Here is a 17,008-nt window from a genome sequence, read left to right as displayed (position 1 = left end):
TGTTTGGTCTGCTTATGTGACAGTTTCACCTCAGTGGTCAATAGAAGGTAGTGGACACGCTATTTTTTTTGGTTCTTTTTCTTTTAAATGTAGGTTCATGTCTGTGGATTGTTAACATTTGATTTCCCACTCGCTAGCGTACTGTTCCTCTAAGTGCTGAAAGCAACTGCACCCCCTTTATTTTCCTCTCTGCCACATGCAAGGCCTTTTAGGGATGATGGAGGAACTGTCTGCCAGTCAAAAAAAAAAAAAAGTGTCGTCCTTTAAAATGTATTATCAGTATGCCGTAGATACTGAATATGTATATTACACGGATGAACACATTCCATGGGCATGTACCACAGTGCTTCTAAATGACGACAGACTGGACACGTGAGCCTGTCAACTGCTTTATTGTGTGTTATGAAGTCACTGAAATCTTATGGGTGGGCTTTCTTTCCTTGTGCTTTTAAAACTATGAACGAAACATGTGATAAGAACATTTCGATATATCTGTCACCATTAAGATGTTGTGATTCATTTTCAATGCTGTGGACAATTTGAAGTGTTCTGTATGTTTTGTTTTGGTTTTCGCCCCCTTCCCTTGACAGAAATAAAATTAGGAATTCGCTACAATAAAAGTAAATGATAACATACAATATAAAAGATATTTATCTGGCCTCGATAAAAACTATTTTTTGTATTCACTGAAAATAAAGCATTTCAATGTAATAAAAATGTGTGTGGTTGTTTTACTTGTAATGTGCACGCAGTCAGATCTGCAAGTTTCTGTATAGTTGCAAAACCAAAGAGCCAATATGTAACTGAAATGCAGACTTTATATAGACTATATATATAGAGAGATGTGTATATATAGAGTGATAGATATAATAAAACTCCACAATTCATGGGAGCGTGCAGCTATATCCAGAGTGCATGAGTGATTGTTACACCATGCAGGGCTTCTGACTTCTAAAATTGCATATAATTTCCAATATTCTTGTAAATAAAAAGAAACTTTTAATACTTAGAATTAACCTCAACTGCTAAAACCTCACATTCGAAACATCTTTTTCGCTGGTATGCTGAAAGTGCAGCTTCCTGGAGACAACTGACACCAAAGTCTGTCCTCAGAAACGGTCCATTTGGGCTTTTAGTGAGGACAAAATTGAAAGAAACTAAAACATTTTGTAAAATGCACTGGATCTCTATTCTCTGACTGTTTAAAGGAAGGTTCAGTAACAATAGAAACATTTGCATTATGAAACAAAAAAATATTTTTTGTGGGCTAAAGTTTGCTCTAGTTTCAATTGTAAAGTACAAGATTATTGTGAAAAGAAACTGAAGTACTGAAGTTACTCCAATTTGTCATATAGCTTGTTGATGGTTTATCTCTGAATATATCTGAGAACTCTGATCACACGTAGATCATTACTGGCTGCCAAGATTGCACTTCTATTCTGGCAAAACCCTCTGCCAATAATAATAATATTTATCTGGAACACACATTGAATCAAAGGTGTCATAAATTAAAATATCTTTAACCAAATTAGGTGAGAATAAGATCGTACGTGTACTTCTTGACCATTAATAATAATTATAATAATAATTTCTAATTTAAACATATCACGTTCAACTTTGACCACGCAGTGTTTAATCCTGTGTGTCAAGAACTCGTTTTAGTGTGTAGTTAAAATGCACTGAGGTTCAGTATCATGCTATATAAGGACTCTACCAGAAGTTTATTACCAGCATACTGTAAGACTTTTATATTGGGATATCATATTTACAGAAAGCAGAATTTAACAGTCTGCTGATAATGTAGAACATCAGATTCATCATGTCTGTTGCATCCATGTGTGATGTTGGAGCTGCAGAATGTGAAACCACTCTAAGTGAATAACAAGAGGGGTAACTTCTGGCGAACAAACAAGGTCTCTTTAAGTGTCTGTGTCAGGACAAGTTGGTATTTCTGAGTCAGCACTAAACCTGACTCTATATTGAGTCTGGACTATAAAATGAAGCCTATGCTAAATTTGTCCAGCACTAAAATTTGAGGAGGCAAAGTCAATTGCAGTGACACAGCTGCTCCTGGCACTGTTTTAAAGCCTGGAGTCCTTTTTTTCCCTGATATTTTCTCACTAAATCAGCTTTTAAAGCAAATACCTCGTGTTTTTCTATCTGGCACAAATCTGAAACTGTGTAGCTGCTAAAACATTTCTGTTAACAGTGGGTCTGACTTGTAACAAGAGGCCCTGTTGGCTGTGGACAAGACAGCAAAAACCCTGGCTGAAAGGACGAGGGCATTGCATTTAATGTGGACAAGCAGGTGATAGAAGACAGCTCATCCATTATTTTTATGTCCTAAATCTAATTATAATTGAAGTCAGCTACAGTTACTGATGACTACAGCATGCTATATAGCAAGTCTTGACGCTTCAGTTGTGCTCAATGTAAGATTACCCGTCGTTAGTTAGCGGTGCCTTGGGGACAAACGGCATCTTGATCTCCTTCTTCTCATCTGCTCTTTCATCCCATCTCTCTACATTCACTACCTCACGTTCACCTTTTCTTTTCAATAAAAAGATTAGGGTCAGATCAGCTGGTTTTTGTGGTGTTATTCCACCGATGCACTAAAATGGATTACCGTGATGAGAACGCTGCACACTCATACACACTCCTTCATTTGCACGGCCTCACATGTGAATCTGTCTAAACCCTTTTGATGAGCTTCATTAAGTTTGTCTCACCAGGTTTAAGTGAAACGCCAGCAGTATGTGTGGGTATCTTTTAATTATTGAGGAGGAAGTGAGAAATTCCAGTCTAGACATTCACAGTGATATCATCACCAGACTCCCATATTTTATTATTTTTGTTTGTCAGGGAGCTCCTTACACAGCCGTCTCAACAGATCTGTGACGAAGTTTATATTTGTGGTCTGACACCAAACTGTAAAAACACTGCTGAATACCTTTGGCGTTACAAAAGTACATAAATAAAAGAAGTCAATTACAAGATGGCGCATAAGCCCGGCTGATCTTTCAATCATAGTGCGCTTAGATTTATGAGCGCCTCGCAACAGCAAACAGGTCTTAAGCAATCACCACTTAATGAAATGAAATTGCAGCATTTAAAGTCAAAGGAGCTTGCAAAGAAAAGCGTCTGGACTTCTTTAAGTTGCTTGAAGACGTTTCACCTCTCATCCGAGAAGCTTCTTCAGTTCTAAGGTCAAATGGTGGAGAGTCCCAGATATAAACCTAGTGGGAGTGACCCCCCACAGAGGGACAAAAGGACCCCCTGATGATCCTCTAATCGCCTGAGCCAAGGTGTGAAACTGGGTGTGGGTCCCAATCAGCCAGACTCTCCACCATTTGACCTTAGAACTGAAGAAGCTTCTCGGATGAGAGGTGAAACGTCTTCAAGCAACTTAAAGAAGTCCAGACGCTTTTCTTTGCAAGCTCCTTTGACTACGATGACCTGGATGACTGAGAACCTTCACAGACATGCAGCATTTAAAGTTCACATGCGGCTCTTCACAGGACTGCGACATAATGGTAACAAGGCCATGCACTTCTTTGCATGTAGGGACTTCTGGAAACACTGAGGTTTGATTCAGTTATCACACCTGTCTGCCTTAAAGCTTTAACAGGTTTGACAGCACTCATTTAATATATAATTTAACTAGTGACATTTTTTAAAAGTCTTTTTTGAACTGAAACTTTTTGGATTAATTATCTATGTGTGTCCTGGACCCAGACAGGAACCATTAACTGAGCATGCATCTTTTAGTGCATACCCATGCATACATGACAGAATGTACAAACCCCCACACAGAAGGTTCAAACCCAGGAACCTCTTGCTGTGAGGGAGTAGTGCTAAACACTGAGCCATGGTGCTGCTAATTTTAGGTCTGGTGGTAAAAACAAAAGGTCAAAAGGACCCAAGTGATTAAGAAAATGATCACTTTGGCTGATAGCAAAATGGCTGAAAATGTTGTCTGTGTATCAAGGCCATGGAGGAAAATAGCTATATTTGCTAAAATCAGAAGAAATAAAAAATACATCATTCTTAATTATCAAATTAATACATTTCTGTCTCATGATTCAAATTCCCTTAACCTAACCTGAAGAAATCATTATTTGTTGGACAGGTACAATGTGACGATGTTCGTCTCTCTATCTATCCAGGGTGCTAGGGTGACATGGATTGCACCCTGAGCCTCTCTGATCTCTGTGTATGACTGGTATGCCTGCCTGGCTGCTGAACTGTCCACAAACACATGGCAGAATGACAACACAGTGACAGCTGACTGCCTTAATAAAGCTCCACAGGAAGGATTTCAGGCCAGATCACCAACAAAATAAAATGCAAAGGTACATCACAGAGATAAAGGGAGAGAATTAAAAACATCAAGATTTTACCATAATTATTTAATGATCTTGTAATCTCTTCTTTAAGCATGTGAACTAACAATCATTCACATAATAAAATTGTGGTTTATCAAATACAGTATCAGTGAATCATTTGGTGAGCTTGTGCTTTGCTTGTTTAAAAAGTGTTTGATGCCTCTCTTCTGAAAGTCAGACTGTAAAGAGTATGGGGTCATGGACAGAGTCCAGCAGGTGCTGTCCAAGCACCAAGATTCCAAAATATGCACTCAACAAATAGCATAAGGGACAAGGCGAGTAGGAGATGACAAAATATTCTTAGAATGCTTTGTTATTTGTTACGATGTAAGACGAGGTCAATGATGTTCATACAGTATTACACAACTTTCTTTTTCGGGTCCAGTTCTTCTTACATGCAAATAATCAATCACTGTAGTCAACAGTAGGTTAAAATATCATTCCTCAACCGTCCTGACTGTATGTTGTGTGTGACAGCTGCAGCAGTGCCAGTGGCTGTGTGAACTCTCACTAAGGCGCAGGGAGGGGGTGATGTTGAAATTCCAGAGCTTCTGTATGTCCACACCACTGTACCCACTGTGGCAAATCTGAGCTGGAATTATCTTGCATGTATTAGCTCAGAGAAGAGTTGGACAGGCTTGATGATAGAACTCTACCGAAAGCAAAGCCTATCTGGTTGCTGCTTGGATGTTGAACTATGTTGTAAGGGAGCTGCTGAAATGATCCCTGAGCAGCAAACAAGCCATACTGGCTAATATGACAGCCCTCCAGGGGAGAAAAACTTTCGCAGGGGCTTAACCAATCAGATATATTTGTTTTGTGGGAATAGCTTTGATGCAAGAACTGGTACCATAATTCTTTAAGTGTTTATTTCTGGATACAGAACAAAATGTTTGATTAAGTAAGCAAGTAAGTAAAATTGATTTATATAGCAAATTTTAAGGCAAAAACAACCACAAAGTGCTTTGGAAAGGTATTAAAAATGTGGTTTTGGCCCAGTTTGGTGGATGCAGTTTGGCTCTGTTGTGTAAAAAGTAGGTTTTAAAATAATTATAGGATAAACGTCAGTTGATGTCTTAAATGTACATTTTCTCACATGTATTGTAGTTTGTGGCTTATCCTTCTGGGTGCTAACTGAGTCGTCATTACCAACGCATTTATTCCAAATAACCCCCCTCAGAGAACTACTCTTTGAGTCCTGACACTTTACTTCCACTTGGAAGGTGTTAGAAACAGGAGTGGACGTCTTGCTGTGAGAGGGTAGTGCCTTCCTGACGTCTGTACCCCATGTATAGTCATAGAAGTGGTCAAATGTCTCGGAAGAGCGAATCAGTGAAGAGATTTAGGAAAAAAAGAAGGGTCTCCACGTTCGCAAGCAGCTGTAGTTCATTCCGAAACTGTATTCGGTATCCAGTAACTGCCCAGCCAAAATACATATTTGACTCACTACAGACTAACCGAGCTCGCACTCCAGCTTGGCGTTCAGAGTGGTCCAGACGCTCCGATCCCTTCATTCAGTTTCTTTTGTTTGGTTTACGCAGAGACCGCCGACACTAACCAGCCATGGATGCCATCAAGAAGAAGATGCAGATGCTCAAGCTCGACAAGGAGAATGCCTTGGACAGAGCTGAGCAGGCCGAGTCAGATAAGAAAGCATCTGAGGACAGAAGCAAACAGGTCGGCATCCAGTGTGAAACTCGCTCTGATGCTTTTACGCAGCAGTGCCATTGGCACGTTGCGCAAGGCGCTGCATGATTCTTTCCGATGATCTCCCACTGAGGATTATTATTTGATTTAAAAAAAATCACTTTTAAATAATAACCTTAAAAATAGCTTTTCTTTTAGCGTTTCTTTACTCCATATGTTGACTGCATGAGGTTGGCACGATTGGAAACTGCACATTTCTAGTTGGATCCTTTATTCATTAGTTATGCTGTTAAGCAATGAGATAAATCTCAATTTCAAGGGCGACCTTGGCTCAGGGGGTTGGGAATCGCATCTGTAACCGGAAGGTCGCCGGTTCGATCCCTGGGCTCTCTGTCCTGGTCGTTGTGTCCTTGGGCAAGACACTTTACCTTACTGACAAGACACTTTACCTCCCACTTTACCTAGCCACAGCTACCCTGGGCTACAACTGTAGCTTGCCTCCACCAGTGTGTGAATGAATAGTGTTATTGTAAAGCGCTTTGGGTGCCTTGAAAAGCGCTATATAAATCCAATCCATTATTATTATCATTTAAGAAATCCTTAAATAATAGTAATTAATAGAAATAATAGTCTTTTAATAGAAATTCATTCGTTTAGTAACAAATATATATGTGTGTGTCCCTTTTTTAATTAATAAAAGCGTGTTTTGATTCCGCGTTGTTTGTGTTGAGAATTAATCTGAGAAAATCATCCTCACGTAAATAAAAATCTTCTCGTTTCTCTGCGTACCAGCTTGAGGATGACCTGGTAGCACTGCAGAAGAAGCTGAAGGCAACTGAGGATGAGTTGGACAAATACTCTGAAGCCCTGAAGGAGGCCCAGGAGAAATTGGAGCTCGCAGAGAAGAAAGCCACAGATGTGAGTTTGGGCCGAAGGAACCCATTTGGCGCACCCACTGCCTAATGATATGACCATTGATATGACCTTGATACACTCCTTTTGAGTCCCGTCTGGAAACTAAGATCACCAGCCATGAAACAGACACCCTAATGCTTAAGTTATGCATTAATCAATTATAAGAGAGTTGTGGGCTTCATAAGAATATATGGATAGTTAAATTTAGCTCTTGTGCTGTATAAGGTAAAGTCACAGCTCACTGGCTTACCGTTGCGTTCCACCACCATTTGGACGAATCTGAGGGCCAGTGTCTGATTTCAGTCGTGTATTTTACAAGCATATTATGAAGTGCATTTTGACAGATTTGTGGCCCTGTTGGCCACAGAACGTACTCCGCGGTTATACTCAACCCAGATGAAATTACCAGTTTATTGGCAGCGTTCATTCTTACGCCAATAAAGCCTAATTGATGACGTCAGGAGCAGAGACGACGTCAGCAGCAGCAACAAAATTTTTAACATCCGTGAGATAGACTCATGTTGACTGATTTAATGACAGAGTATAAACATAGCAATATATTTGAATATTATAGACTACAATAGAGCATGGGTGTCTTCTGTGCTCTTTAAGCCAGTTTAGTGCAGGAAGACAAAGTTCTGCAGGTCTAATTAGCACAATTATGAATATCGAGAACATTAATAACACTGTCCGAATAATTAAACTTATAATGTGTGTATTATGTGTGTATAAGTGATTTAAGGCACTCTCTTGCTGTCTTTAGATTAAGTTGATGTTTGGAACTGTGATTTTGAAAGGCTTAGCTCAAATTAGCAGTAGGGGACGCACTTAAACTAACTGGTTCATAATGTAGTTTTGTCGTAGCCAAAAAGCATTAAAATGGCTTGATAAATATTTTAAAAGACCATTACTAATAATTATGATCCACATATTCAGTTCACTAAATTTATTCAACTATTTTCGAGTAAAATGAGTTACTTCCGGGGTTGGTGGCACGTCCCAATCCTCATCAGCGGTTGATTAAAGGCGGTGGGGGCAGGGATCAAACGCGCCGCATCTCCAAGTGTGCTTGTGTCTGCGTGTGGGGAAGCACGCAAAAAACGGAGAGAAAACTAGCTTAGCTGAGACAAACAGAGCAAAAAAATGGCCGGTGGGAGCTCCCTGGAAGCGGTGAAAAAGAAAATCAAGTCATTGCAGGAGCAGGCCGATGCGGCGGAGGACCGGGCGGCGTTACTACAGCGGGACCTGAACCAGGAGAGGAGTGCGAGGGAAGCAGTAAGCGGCTAATGACTCTATAAGACAATTAGTCCCCGGGGAGCCCAGAGCATTAGGAGTAAATCTGGTCAAAAAGCATGGTTGCTAAGTAGGCCCAGACCGCCTCGGTATATGGTCGAAAACAGGTAGCAGGTTGGCGAGTTTGAAATTAGCCCACCGATGGATGTGAGTAAGGGATGGGTGGATGCGAAAGGACTCCACCCGGTAGATCCCGAATAAACAAAACGGTCCTTTTCAAGTAAGCTAACGGCACAGCAGCCCCGCAACACCGCAGGTCCAGTGAGATAAAGCCCTCCCTTGTGTGACTGGCTAGTTTAGGCACAGGGACCTCCATTTATCCACCTTGCGACATAACAAAACGTAGCCGTTTAGCTAATTTGTTTAAGACTAAATCACAGCGAGCCACGAAATTACAGGTTTGGCTGGGAAAACGCCAGAGAGGGTGGATAAGTTTGTGTCCTTTAAGAAATCCTGTTGTATTCTAACCAAAAAAAAAAGGTTAGAATAAAATGTGTTAGAAAAAGAGAAATGACGCACACTCTTTAACTGGTGTTGGAAAATGTACATAAACAACCTGCATCCCTCTATTGGACAAGCTGACCCAGGCCAATCTCTCCAGGGAGAGCATGAGTTATTTTATCTGCCTAAGATCTCACAGCAGCTGAAAGCCTGCAGAGCCAAACATAACACACGAATTTCAGTTAAATGAATAAACTTGTTGTGCCTGTAGATGACTGGTGTTGTGCTCTCCTAGGCTGAGGGTGATGTAGCTTCCCTGAACAGACGTATCCAGCTGGTTGAGGAGGAGTTGGACCGTGCTCAGGAGCGTCTGGCCACAGCTCTGACCAAGCTGGAGGAGGCTGAGAAGGCTGCTGATGAGAGCGAGAGGTGGGTATTTTGCATCTGGAAAACTGGCACTAAACGGGCACCGCTCTCCCACCCCTCTTATATTATTCATACTCATTTGCAGAGTACTGTAATGGAAAAAGGGTGACAAAGAAGGGTTAAGACAAGCTCGGAAAAGAAAATCCTGCGTTGAGTCTCTTGTTGTTGCTAACTTTTAAAAGGCAAGGCAAGTTTATTTATATAGCACAATTCAACAGCAAGGTGATTCAAAGTGCTTTACAGAGACATTAAAAAACAGAAAGCATGATTTAAACTGGAAAAAAGAGGAAGGAAAGGTAAATAAAATCAGTAGTTAAAATGTAAGTTTTGAAATTTAAGCTTAAAAGTTAAACAGTGTGGATTTGGTGCTTTATTCAAATGCAGCTGAGAACAGGTGAGTTAAAAGCATTAAACATAAATGGAAATTTAAGTATGAAGCGCTTTAATACTGGATTTTGCTAAACTTTATTATATTATAAAACCAAACATTTGCACATGACACATGCTCTTTGAGTGTCACTTAAGATTGGGCTCACTGCTGCCACCGGTGGCTTGAAGTTGTATTGTATCACTCTTCACAAATGTGCAGGTATTTAAATAATTGCATTTAATTTAATTGTTGCTTTGTGTAATATTATAATATTGAGATGGTTACTGTTTCTTTATGATCGAAAATGCATAGCTCCTGATCAGTGGCTAATCCACACCTGTGGAAATTTAATAGAACGTTATTCCGGTTCATGCCCATGATTTTGTGTTGTGCTTCATTTGGTATTCAATTCATCCTTATCCTCTCAGACAGTTGCCATGTGCTTGGCAGAACATGACAGATGAGGATGTGTGTTAAGTATTTAGACACTTTGTCCATATAGTCATGTAGTGGTCTCTCTCTCTCTCTAATTTTATCTCTACTTCACTAATACAAGGTATTGGTATGATCCATATGCTTTGCACTAAATGTTTCTTTTAAGAGTGGAATTTCCTGTTCCTCTATGACGCATAGTGTAAACATTACTAAGACTCACCTTATACCACTTCCCTTCCCTCAGAGGCATGAAGGTCATTGAGAACAGGGCAATGAAGGACGAGGAGAAGATGGAGCTGCAGGAGATCCAGCTGAAGGAGGCCAAACACATCGCTGAGGAGGCTGACCGCAAATATGAGGAGGCGAGTTTCTCAGCTGTTCAGTGCACCCTGAACTTTGACAATTGTTCAGTTATTTACTTTGATGCAATGCTTGACATGTCTGACCAGTATAGGATGCACTAATGTGTTAAGCTAGTGTGGGACTAAACTTAAGGAGTTGTGACTTCAGGTTGCCCGTAAGCTGGTGATCATTGAGGGTGACTTGGAACGTACAGAAGAGCGTGCTGAGCTGTCTGAGAGGTAATGATCACATTTTCCTCACACCTCTCTTGTTTTCTGTGGTTTTTCTCTACGTGTTTAATCACACCATAACTCTGCAGCAAATGCTCTGAGCTTGAGGAGGAGCTGAAAACTGTGCAGAACAACCTGAAGTCTCTGGAGGCCCAGGCAGAAAAGGTAAGATTATTGACAAATATTCATAGTATAAACCTATAAAGTTTGTTTGAAACTTATTTTTGTTGCATTTTCATGTTTTGTATATTTGAGTGACTCTGCCCTGTGTATGTAACCACAGTACTCACAGAAGGAGGACAAGTACGAGGAGGAGATCAAGGTCCTGACAGACAGGCTAAAGGAGGTGAGTTAGAGTTATCAGTGAGTCATACGTTTATGTATCCTAAATTAAATTTTAAATAGAAGCTTCTCTTGAAACTGAAGATTGAATCGATTGCATTACTTAATTGAATAAATATGCTGTGTGTGTGTGTGTGTGTGTGTGTGTGTGTGTGTGTGTGTGTGTGTGTGTGTGTGTGTGTGTGTGTGTGTGTGTGTGTATATATTTTTTACTCATACTTAAGGGCTTCCTTTCCTCTGGGGCTGTGGTTATTAATTTCCATTAGGAGGTTTACATTACCAATGTTTTATTGCTGTCCTCCACATAGGCTGAGACCCGTGCCGAGTTCGCTGAGAGATCAGTTGCCAAGCTGGAGAAGACCATTGATGACCTTGAGGGTATGAATGTTTTACACTTGGTTTTTAGTCTTTGGTGCAGCGTTTCATGTTCATTTTCCATATAAGCAAACATCTGTTACTCTTATTACAAAATTTATTGATGCAAAAAGCAACCCAGTGACAAGTCTTCGTCTAAAGTAGAGTCCTGGTTTCTGAAAGGGAAACTAATAAAAGGCAAATCTCTCATGTGGGGCTGTTTGAGGTATTTATCTGGTCAGCAGGTTGTTAAATAATCCCCAGGACAAATATCTACACTGTCAGTTGTCTGCCAGAAGAAAAACAAAACTAATAAGCAGAACCTGCCATGATATGATTCATGTTAGCATCAACATTTCTCACTGCAGTACAGTTTGGCATGGTGGTGTATTGAGCGTTCAAGGCCAGCTAGCCCCGAGAAGTGTTCACAGGGTCACGGAACATGTGAGGCAGTTTCTCGGTGACTCCTCAGGAATTTGACACGGTGTCAGCAGCTGTTCATGTTCCTTCCTATTTCTGTCCTGCCTTTTTATTTCAGTTCCTCAGTTTGCATTTTCTTTTGGCTTTCATTTCTTGACGCTGTTATTTTTCTGTTCACTGCCCCCTCACTGCCACTCTATAATAATTACAACTCTATAGATGAGCTGTATGCCCAGAAACTGAAGTACAAGGCCATCAGCGAGGAGCTGGACCACGCCCTCAACGACATGACTTCCATGTAATTCACAACACGCTTGTTTCCGTGCTGTCTTAGAGCTTTATCTCCTTAACCACAGCAACAACATACAGTAGCGCCCTCTTGTGGCATGTTTGAGTGCCGTGACTTAACTCTGCTAAACTACAACTTTAAATCCTTCCGTGCTTGTCTAACACTAATTTATGAGTGACCTAATCAGGTTTGATTTCTTTTAAAATATATATATATTTTAATACAATTTTTTTTTGCAGACCTTTTAACATGAGTGCTTACTTAGTAGAGCTTGTTCCCTGTCTCAGTTCTTAGTTCTGCATCCATTTTTCTCTCTCATGTCATATGTTTTCATTCTTTTATTTCTCCCTCCAACATTTTTGTTCTTTTGTTTTTGTTCACAGCTAAATTCTCACACTCTTCACTCCAGAAGCTGCTTGAGCATCATCCTTTCTCTCCTGTGCAGCACAGCCCTACTTTCTGTCTCCTTTGTCTATTTATTTCTTTACTGCCCTGGCAGTACTGCACATTGGGCCTTGGCTGCTGGAGTACATTTGTCCATCTGTCTTTCAGACCTTTGAGCCACATTGCTTTATATAAAATAAACATTTTTCCATCTATGTCATCCTTTTCTTTTTCTCTCGCAATGCTTCTTCATTTCCATTTGTCCTTTTTTGTTATTGTTTTACCTTCTTTGTGTTTTAATTTATACTGTTTAGTAGCTTTTGAATAAACTCCTGAGTTACTTGTAGTGGCAGTGAATTGTATTCAATTTTTTAATCAGCTGATTGGGGATTTTATATTTTATTGTTTTAAGGCTTCCTCACACCTTCAGATTCAGCTGTAGTTAAATGCAGTTGATGTACTTTAGAAATAGCAAGTTAACATTTTCAATACTCATTGAGTGTTTGCAGATGTGAACGTAGCCAAAAAAATAAAACCAAAAAATAAACACTCCTCATATTGTAGGTCTAAATAGCAAATCAACTAGACTCCAAGCCAGTATTGGCAGACATGGTCACTAAAACTACTACTATAGATTTTTTATTTTATTTTATTTATTTATTTATTTATTTTTAATTCTTTAATTTAAAGAATGCTAATACAGTCACAGGGGCTATTGCAGAGAAATGCGACTGTAAATTATAAACAATTGAGTAGGATAAGATTTGTTTAGTTTCACTTGCTAAATTAAATCTATTGAAACTCGAATGGGATTGGCCACAAAATTGTAAGGCTGTTTGGGGTGGCCCAAATGTCTTATGTCATAGTCACAGTAGTTCACATGAACTAATTGCATGCAGATCGAACCTCATAGATTTAAAGTAGAAATAGAAAGTTCCCCACAAATGGTGACATAGTTGCTACAGAATGGCAATTTAACTGTAGAATTACATGCTCTGCAATGTTCCCTTTATATAGGAATATACACAGAGTTCAACTAGGTGCCAACCGGTTGAGTCAAGTCCACTGCTTCAATGAGGTGACATTGTTGCGCAGATAAGATGTGTTCATTGGTACAGGCTGCACAAACTGTCTGCAGTCAGAGTTGGACCAGGTTAACTCTCATCAGGTGACCTCTGCAGTTCTCTGGTGATTGAAAGTGGCTGCTGCAGCTAGATGCAAAAAGATCCAGTACAAACATGTGCATCATCATTATTTTTCTATTTGTGAGTGTGTGTTGTTTTGTCCCCTAACTAATCCCAAGGTGGTTGCAGTCTTATCATTCTAGTCTAAGTAATTAATAAGCAGTGAAAAGGAAACGGTGTTTGTAAAACCAGTAGTGTGTGAGTTTTCTGTGGTTAGCCAAGATGGCAGGCTTATGACTGTCTTTAAAAAAACAAAAACATATTTCTTGAGCCTTCTGTGTTCATTAGGTCAGGAAATCAACAAACTTATTTTGTGATTACCTTCAAAGCGTCACTCTTTATACTAACCTCCTTTCTTTGTCTTTCCTTTTTCTCCTACCTGCTTTCTGACTGTCAAGACCACCTATACAAGCAGCTTGAGAAAAATCGTCTTCTCACCAATGAACTGAGAGTAGCTCTAAACGAGGCATAAACTGGAAGGGAATCTTGTATGCTTTAATGTTTCTGAAATTCCAGTCACCAGGAATGTTGTTGTACTGTTTATTTAAATAACTATACACAGCAGCAGTTATGTCTTAAAAACAAAACAAGTTACGCTTTCAAAAAAGTGGGAATACAAGTGAGAGATTTTCACATGCATGTTCCAATAACTGCTTCAAGTGGAAGGTTACACAGGTTCAGGAGAGGGACGAAATTCAGTTGATATATTTTCTCAGTTATTGTCAGGGCTACATAATTGAAATCTGGTCTGCAATATGTGCTTCTATCCATGAAAAGGAGGCCTTGGAATATTGCAATGGACTGAACAAATATCATCACTTTTAAAATTACTTGGATTATACCCAGATTTTCCTTTTTGTACTTGGGTGAGATGGATGGTTGGACAGGTGTGTAGTTTTTACTTGTAGCATTTCAGCGAAGCATTCACATTTTAATTATGAATTGCAATAATTTAATAAATTCAATTATGTAGCACTAGTTTACAGCAGCAGTCACCTAAAGCACTAAATATTATAATGTAAAGGCCCTGAAGATTAGAGGGAAACCCCAACAATCAAACAATTCCCTTTGAGGAAGCACTCTGTGACAATAGGGAAAAGGAACTGTCTTTTAACAGGGAGATCTTGGGGAGGATGGCAGCATACTGTGATTGGTTGGGGTGTGAGGAGAAAGATGACTAAACGCACCAAGAGAGACTAGATGGAAAAATAATGGTATACAATAGTGGCATGTAAATGCATCAGGGGTGAAGAGGGAAGTGAAGAAATCCTGAGTGCGTCATTGGACGTCCTCCAGCAGCCTTAACTTGTAGCAGTATAAATAACTAAAGCTTTATTCAAAATAATTTTGTTTTTCAAATGTAATCTTAAAAGTAAAGAGTTTTTTTCCCAAACTTCAACTGGGAGCTCATTTGATAGGAGAGGAGCCAGATATCTGAAGGCTCTGTCTCCCATTCTACTTTTAGAAATTCTAGGAACAACAAGTAAGCCTGCAGTCTGAGAGCGAAGTGCTTTGTTGGGAACTGTTCCCACAAACCTCATAGTTATCTGTAGAGATGTCTGCCTTCTCCAAGAATATAATAAAACTACATGGTGCTCACCTTGCGATGCTAAAAGTGCCAAATAATTGGGTTGTGACTTCAGGAAAGAAACATTCCAGCTGAATTTTTCCCAATGTTTATTTTGGGGCGCTTTAAGCATCACAAGGCAAGATGTTGCTTGCCTTGTGATGCTTAAAGCAAGGCAAGCAACATTTAGTTTCATTATATATCCTCAGGACATAGCAGCTTAAGCCAAAACAGTGTAGCTGGATAAAGAGAACTTCAAAGAAAAGGTGTGCAGTTTTATTTAGCGGCGAACTGTTTGTTAATCGTAGCACAGGAGGAGATTGATCATATGATTCACCTGTAGCAACAAGGAAGTGTTGGCGGTAAGGAAGATGTGAATAACAGATTTCACAGTACCCCCTGTATGATCTGTCAGTAATTTGTCTAAGTGAATGGGGAAGAAAAAAGGACGTGGAGTGTGCATATACAATAAAAGTAAAGTGATACTGGTCCAATAGTAAAAGGAGACAATTATTAGTGCTTAGAGTTTTCAGTTTTTTCCTCAAAAGTGCTAGGGTTTTATACTTTGGTCAATTCCACTGCCAAATCATATATTACAAAAAAGGAAAGCTTCCCCCCCCCTTGCATAAACTCACCACGTCCATTCTTGACCACAGCCCTGTCAATAGTGTGAGTTTTTACTATTTCTAGTATACTTTAAATAAAAGTTCAAATCTGATTAGTTATATCAGAAAATCTAAATAACTTGAGGATATCGACTCCGCTAATAAGTGCTGACCTCTTACTGGAAAAAAAAATATATACTGGGGTATGTAACGATATCCAGCATATGTTTGTCACTGTACCTGAGGTAAACCTTTGTCTGACTATATTCTGTGTCTCTTGCAACTGTTTTTCTTTCTTTTTTTTGGATTTTAACTGATGCAATGCTATATTAACAGATAAACTCACACGTGCTAAAGAAGAGGGCCTGAGCATAAAGCAGATGCTGGATCATACTCTAATGGAGATGGTTAACCTTTGACCTAGCTCTGTTCCCCTCCTCACATTGCCTCATCTGCTCTGAATATGGCTGGCTCCCATATGACTATGACTGCTACACGCAAAGCTGGAGCTTGTGTTTGTCTCCTCTGACCGTGGCATCTTGAAGACACAAGCTCTGCGCAAGTTAGAAGCTCATCTACAGTTTCCTTTATGCACTGTAGTCAAAGGTCATTTAAAGTTTACTGTACATCTTTAATTGTTTACATGTACGTGTGGGGAATTTGCACTTTTTTGGGGAATATACTGCACATGATCGTCATGAATGAAGCCATAATTTAAGCCAAGGTTATGAAAGGGACTTTTATTATGTGTACTTTTGTAAAGTTGCTTATGTGTTAGTTTCTTTTTGTATTGTAAAAATGTATTCACTGTAAGTGATATTCTCTTCCAGTTTAGCAAGGAAGGAATTCTTAGCACAGTAGCGAAACTCATTATATTGTTTCAACTAAGCAAACTAAATACTTGTGGCGTACTTATCTATGTAGGTGTTTTCTTTTTGAAACACTCATTTTTGTTTTTTATCTTGGAGATGTACAAATCATAAATAAATATGCGAATCAACCTGGCTGTTGCAATTGTTAATTGTTCTTGGAAGAAAGAAGCTTGAGTTTCCCCCAAGACCTTGACTGCCTGCTTCCAAGGAGTCAAGGTCTTGGAGTGATGAATCCTCAGAACCTGGACTTGAACATTATTGAAGAAGTGTGGGATCATCAAGAAACCTGGAGAACTCTGAAAACCACTTCAAGAAAGTTTACATACAAGAGTTCAGGCTGTTTCTCATTTTCCTAGCAAAATTTAAAGAAATAAAGGGTTACTCAAGAAATTTGCATAGTAGTGTTAAAAAAAAAGTTTTCTTGATGCCATCTCAACATGCAAAGGCAAACACAAGATTAAACTTTTCTAGCTTGGGGGGGGGGGGAAAAGGCAACTGGACCTCCCT

General features: G+C 39.5%; 1 protein-coding gene across 6 annotated transcripts; it reads left to right on the top strand.

Annotated features, from left to right (window-relative positions):
- Window positions 1–5,822: 5,822 nt before the first annotated feature.
- LOC146718445 (tropomyosin alpha-1 chain-like) lies at window positions 5,823–16,629 on the top strand. 6 transcript variants are annotated; one of them, XM_085451588.1, is made up of 10 exons: window positions 5,827–6,062; window positions 6,825–6,950; window positions 8,977–9,110; window positions 10,157–10,274; window positions 10,423–10,493; window positions 10,574–10,649; window positions 10,768–10,830; window positions 11,135–11,204; window positions 11,820–11,898; window positions 12,273–12,339. In XM_085451588.1, the coding sequence occupies exons 1-10, from the start codon at window positions 5,949–5,951 to the stop codon at window positions 12,274–12,276; spliced, it is 855 nt and encodes a 284-aa protein (XP_085307714.1). In that variant the 5' UTR covers window positions 5,827–5,948; the 3' UTR covers window positions 12,277–12,339. The 6 variants fall into 6 exon arrangements, with proteins under 6 accessions (XP_085307732.1, XP_085307723.1, XP_085307714.1 ...); XM_085451606.1 differs by lacking the exons at window positions 11,820–11,898; window positions 12,273–12,339 and adding an exon at window positions 15,966–16,629 and having other exon boundaries at window positions 5,823–6,062; XM_085451597.1 differs by lacking the exon at window positions 12,273–12,339 and having other exon boundaries at window positions 5,826–6,062; window positions 11,820–11,902.
- Window positions 16,630–17,008: the final 379 nt, after the last annotated feature.

The sequence above is a fragment of the Copadichromis virginalis genome, linkage group LG1 (genome assembly GCF_057382275.1).
Source record: "Copadichromis virginalis isolate Kocher_CV1m ecotype Utaka linkage group LG1, C_Virginalis_male_GT1.1, whole genome shotgun sequence".
In the NCBI taxonomy this organism is placed as follows: domain Eukaryota; kingdom Metazoa; phylum Chordata; class Actinopteri; order Cichliformes; family Cichlidae; genus Copadichromis; species Copadichromis virginalis.
The sequence above is the reverse complement of the archived record's forward strand: the minus strand, read 5'-3'. Positions and strand labels throughout refer to the sequence as shown.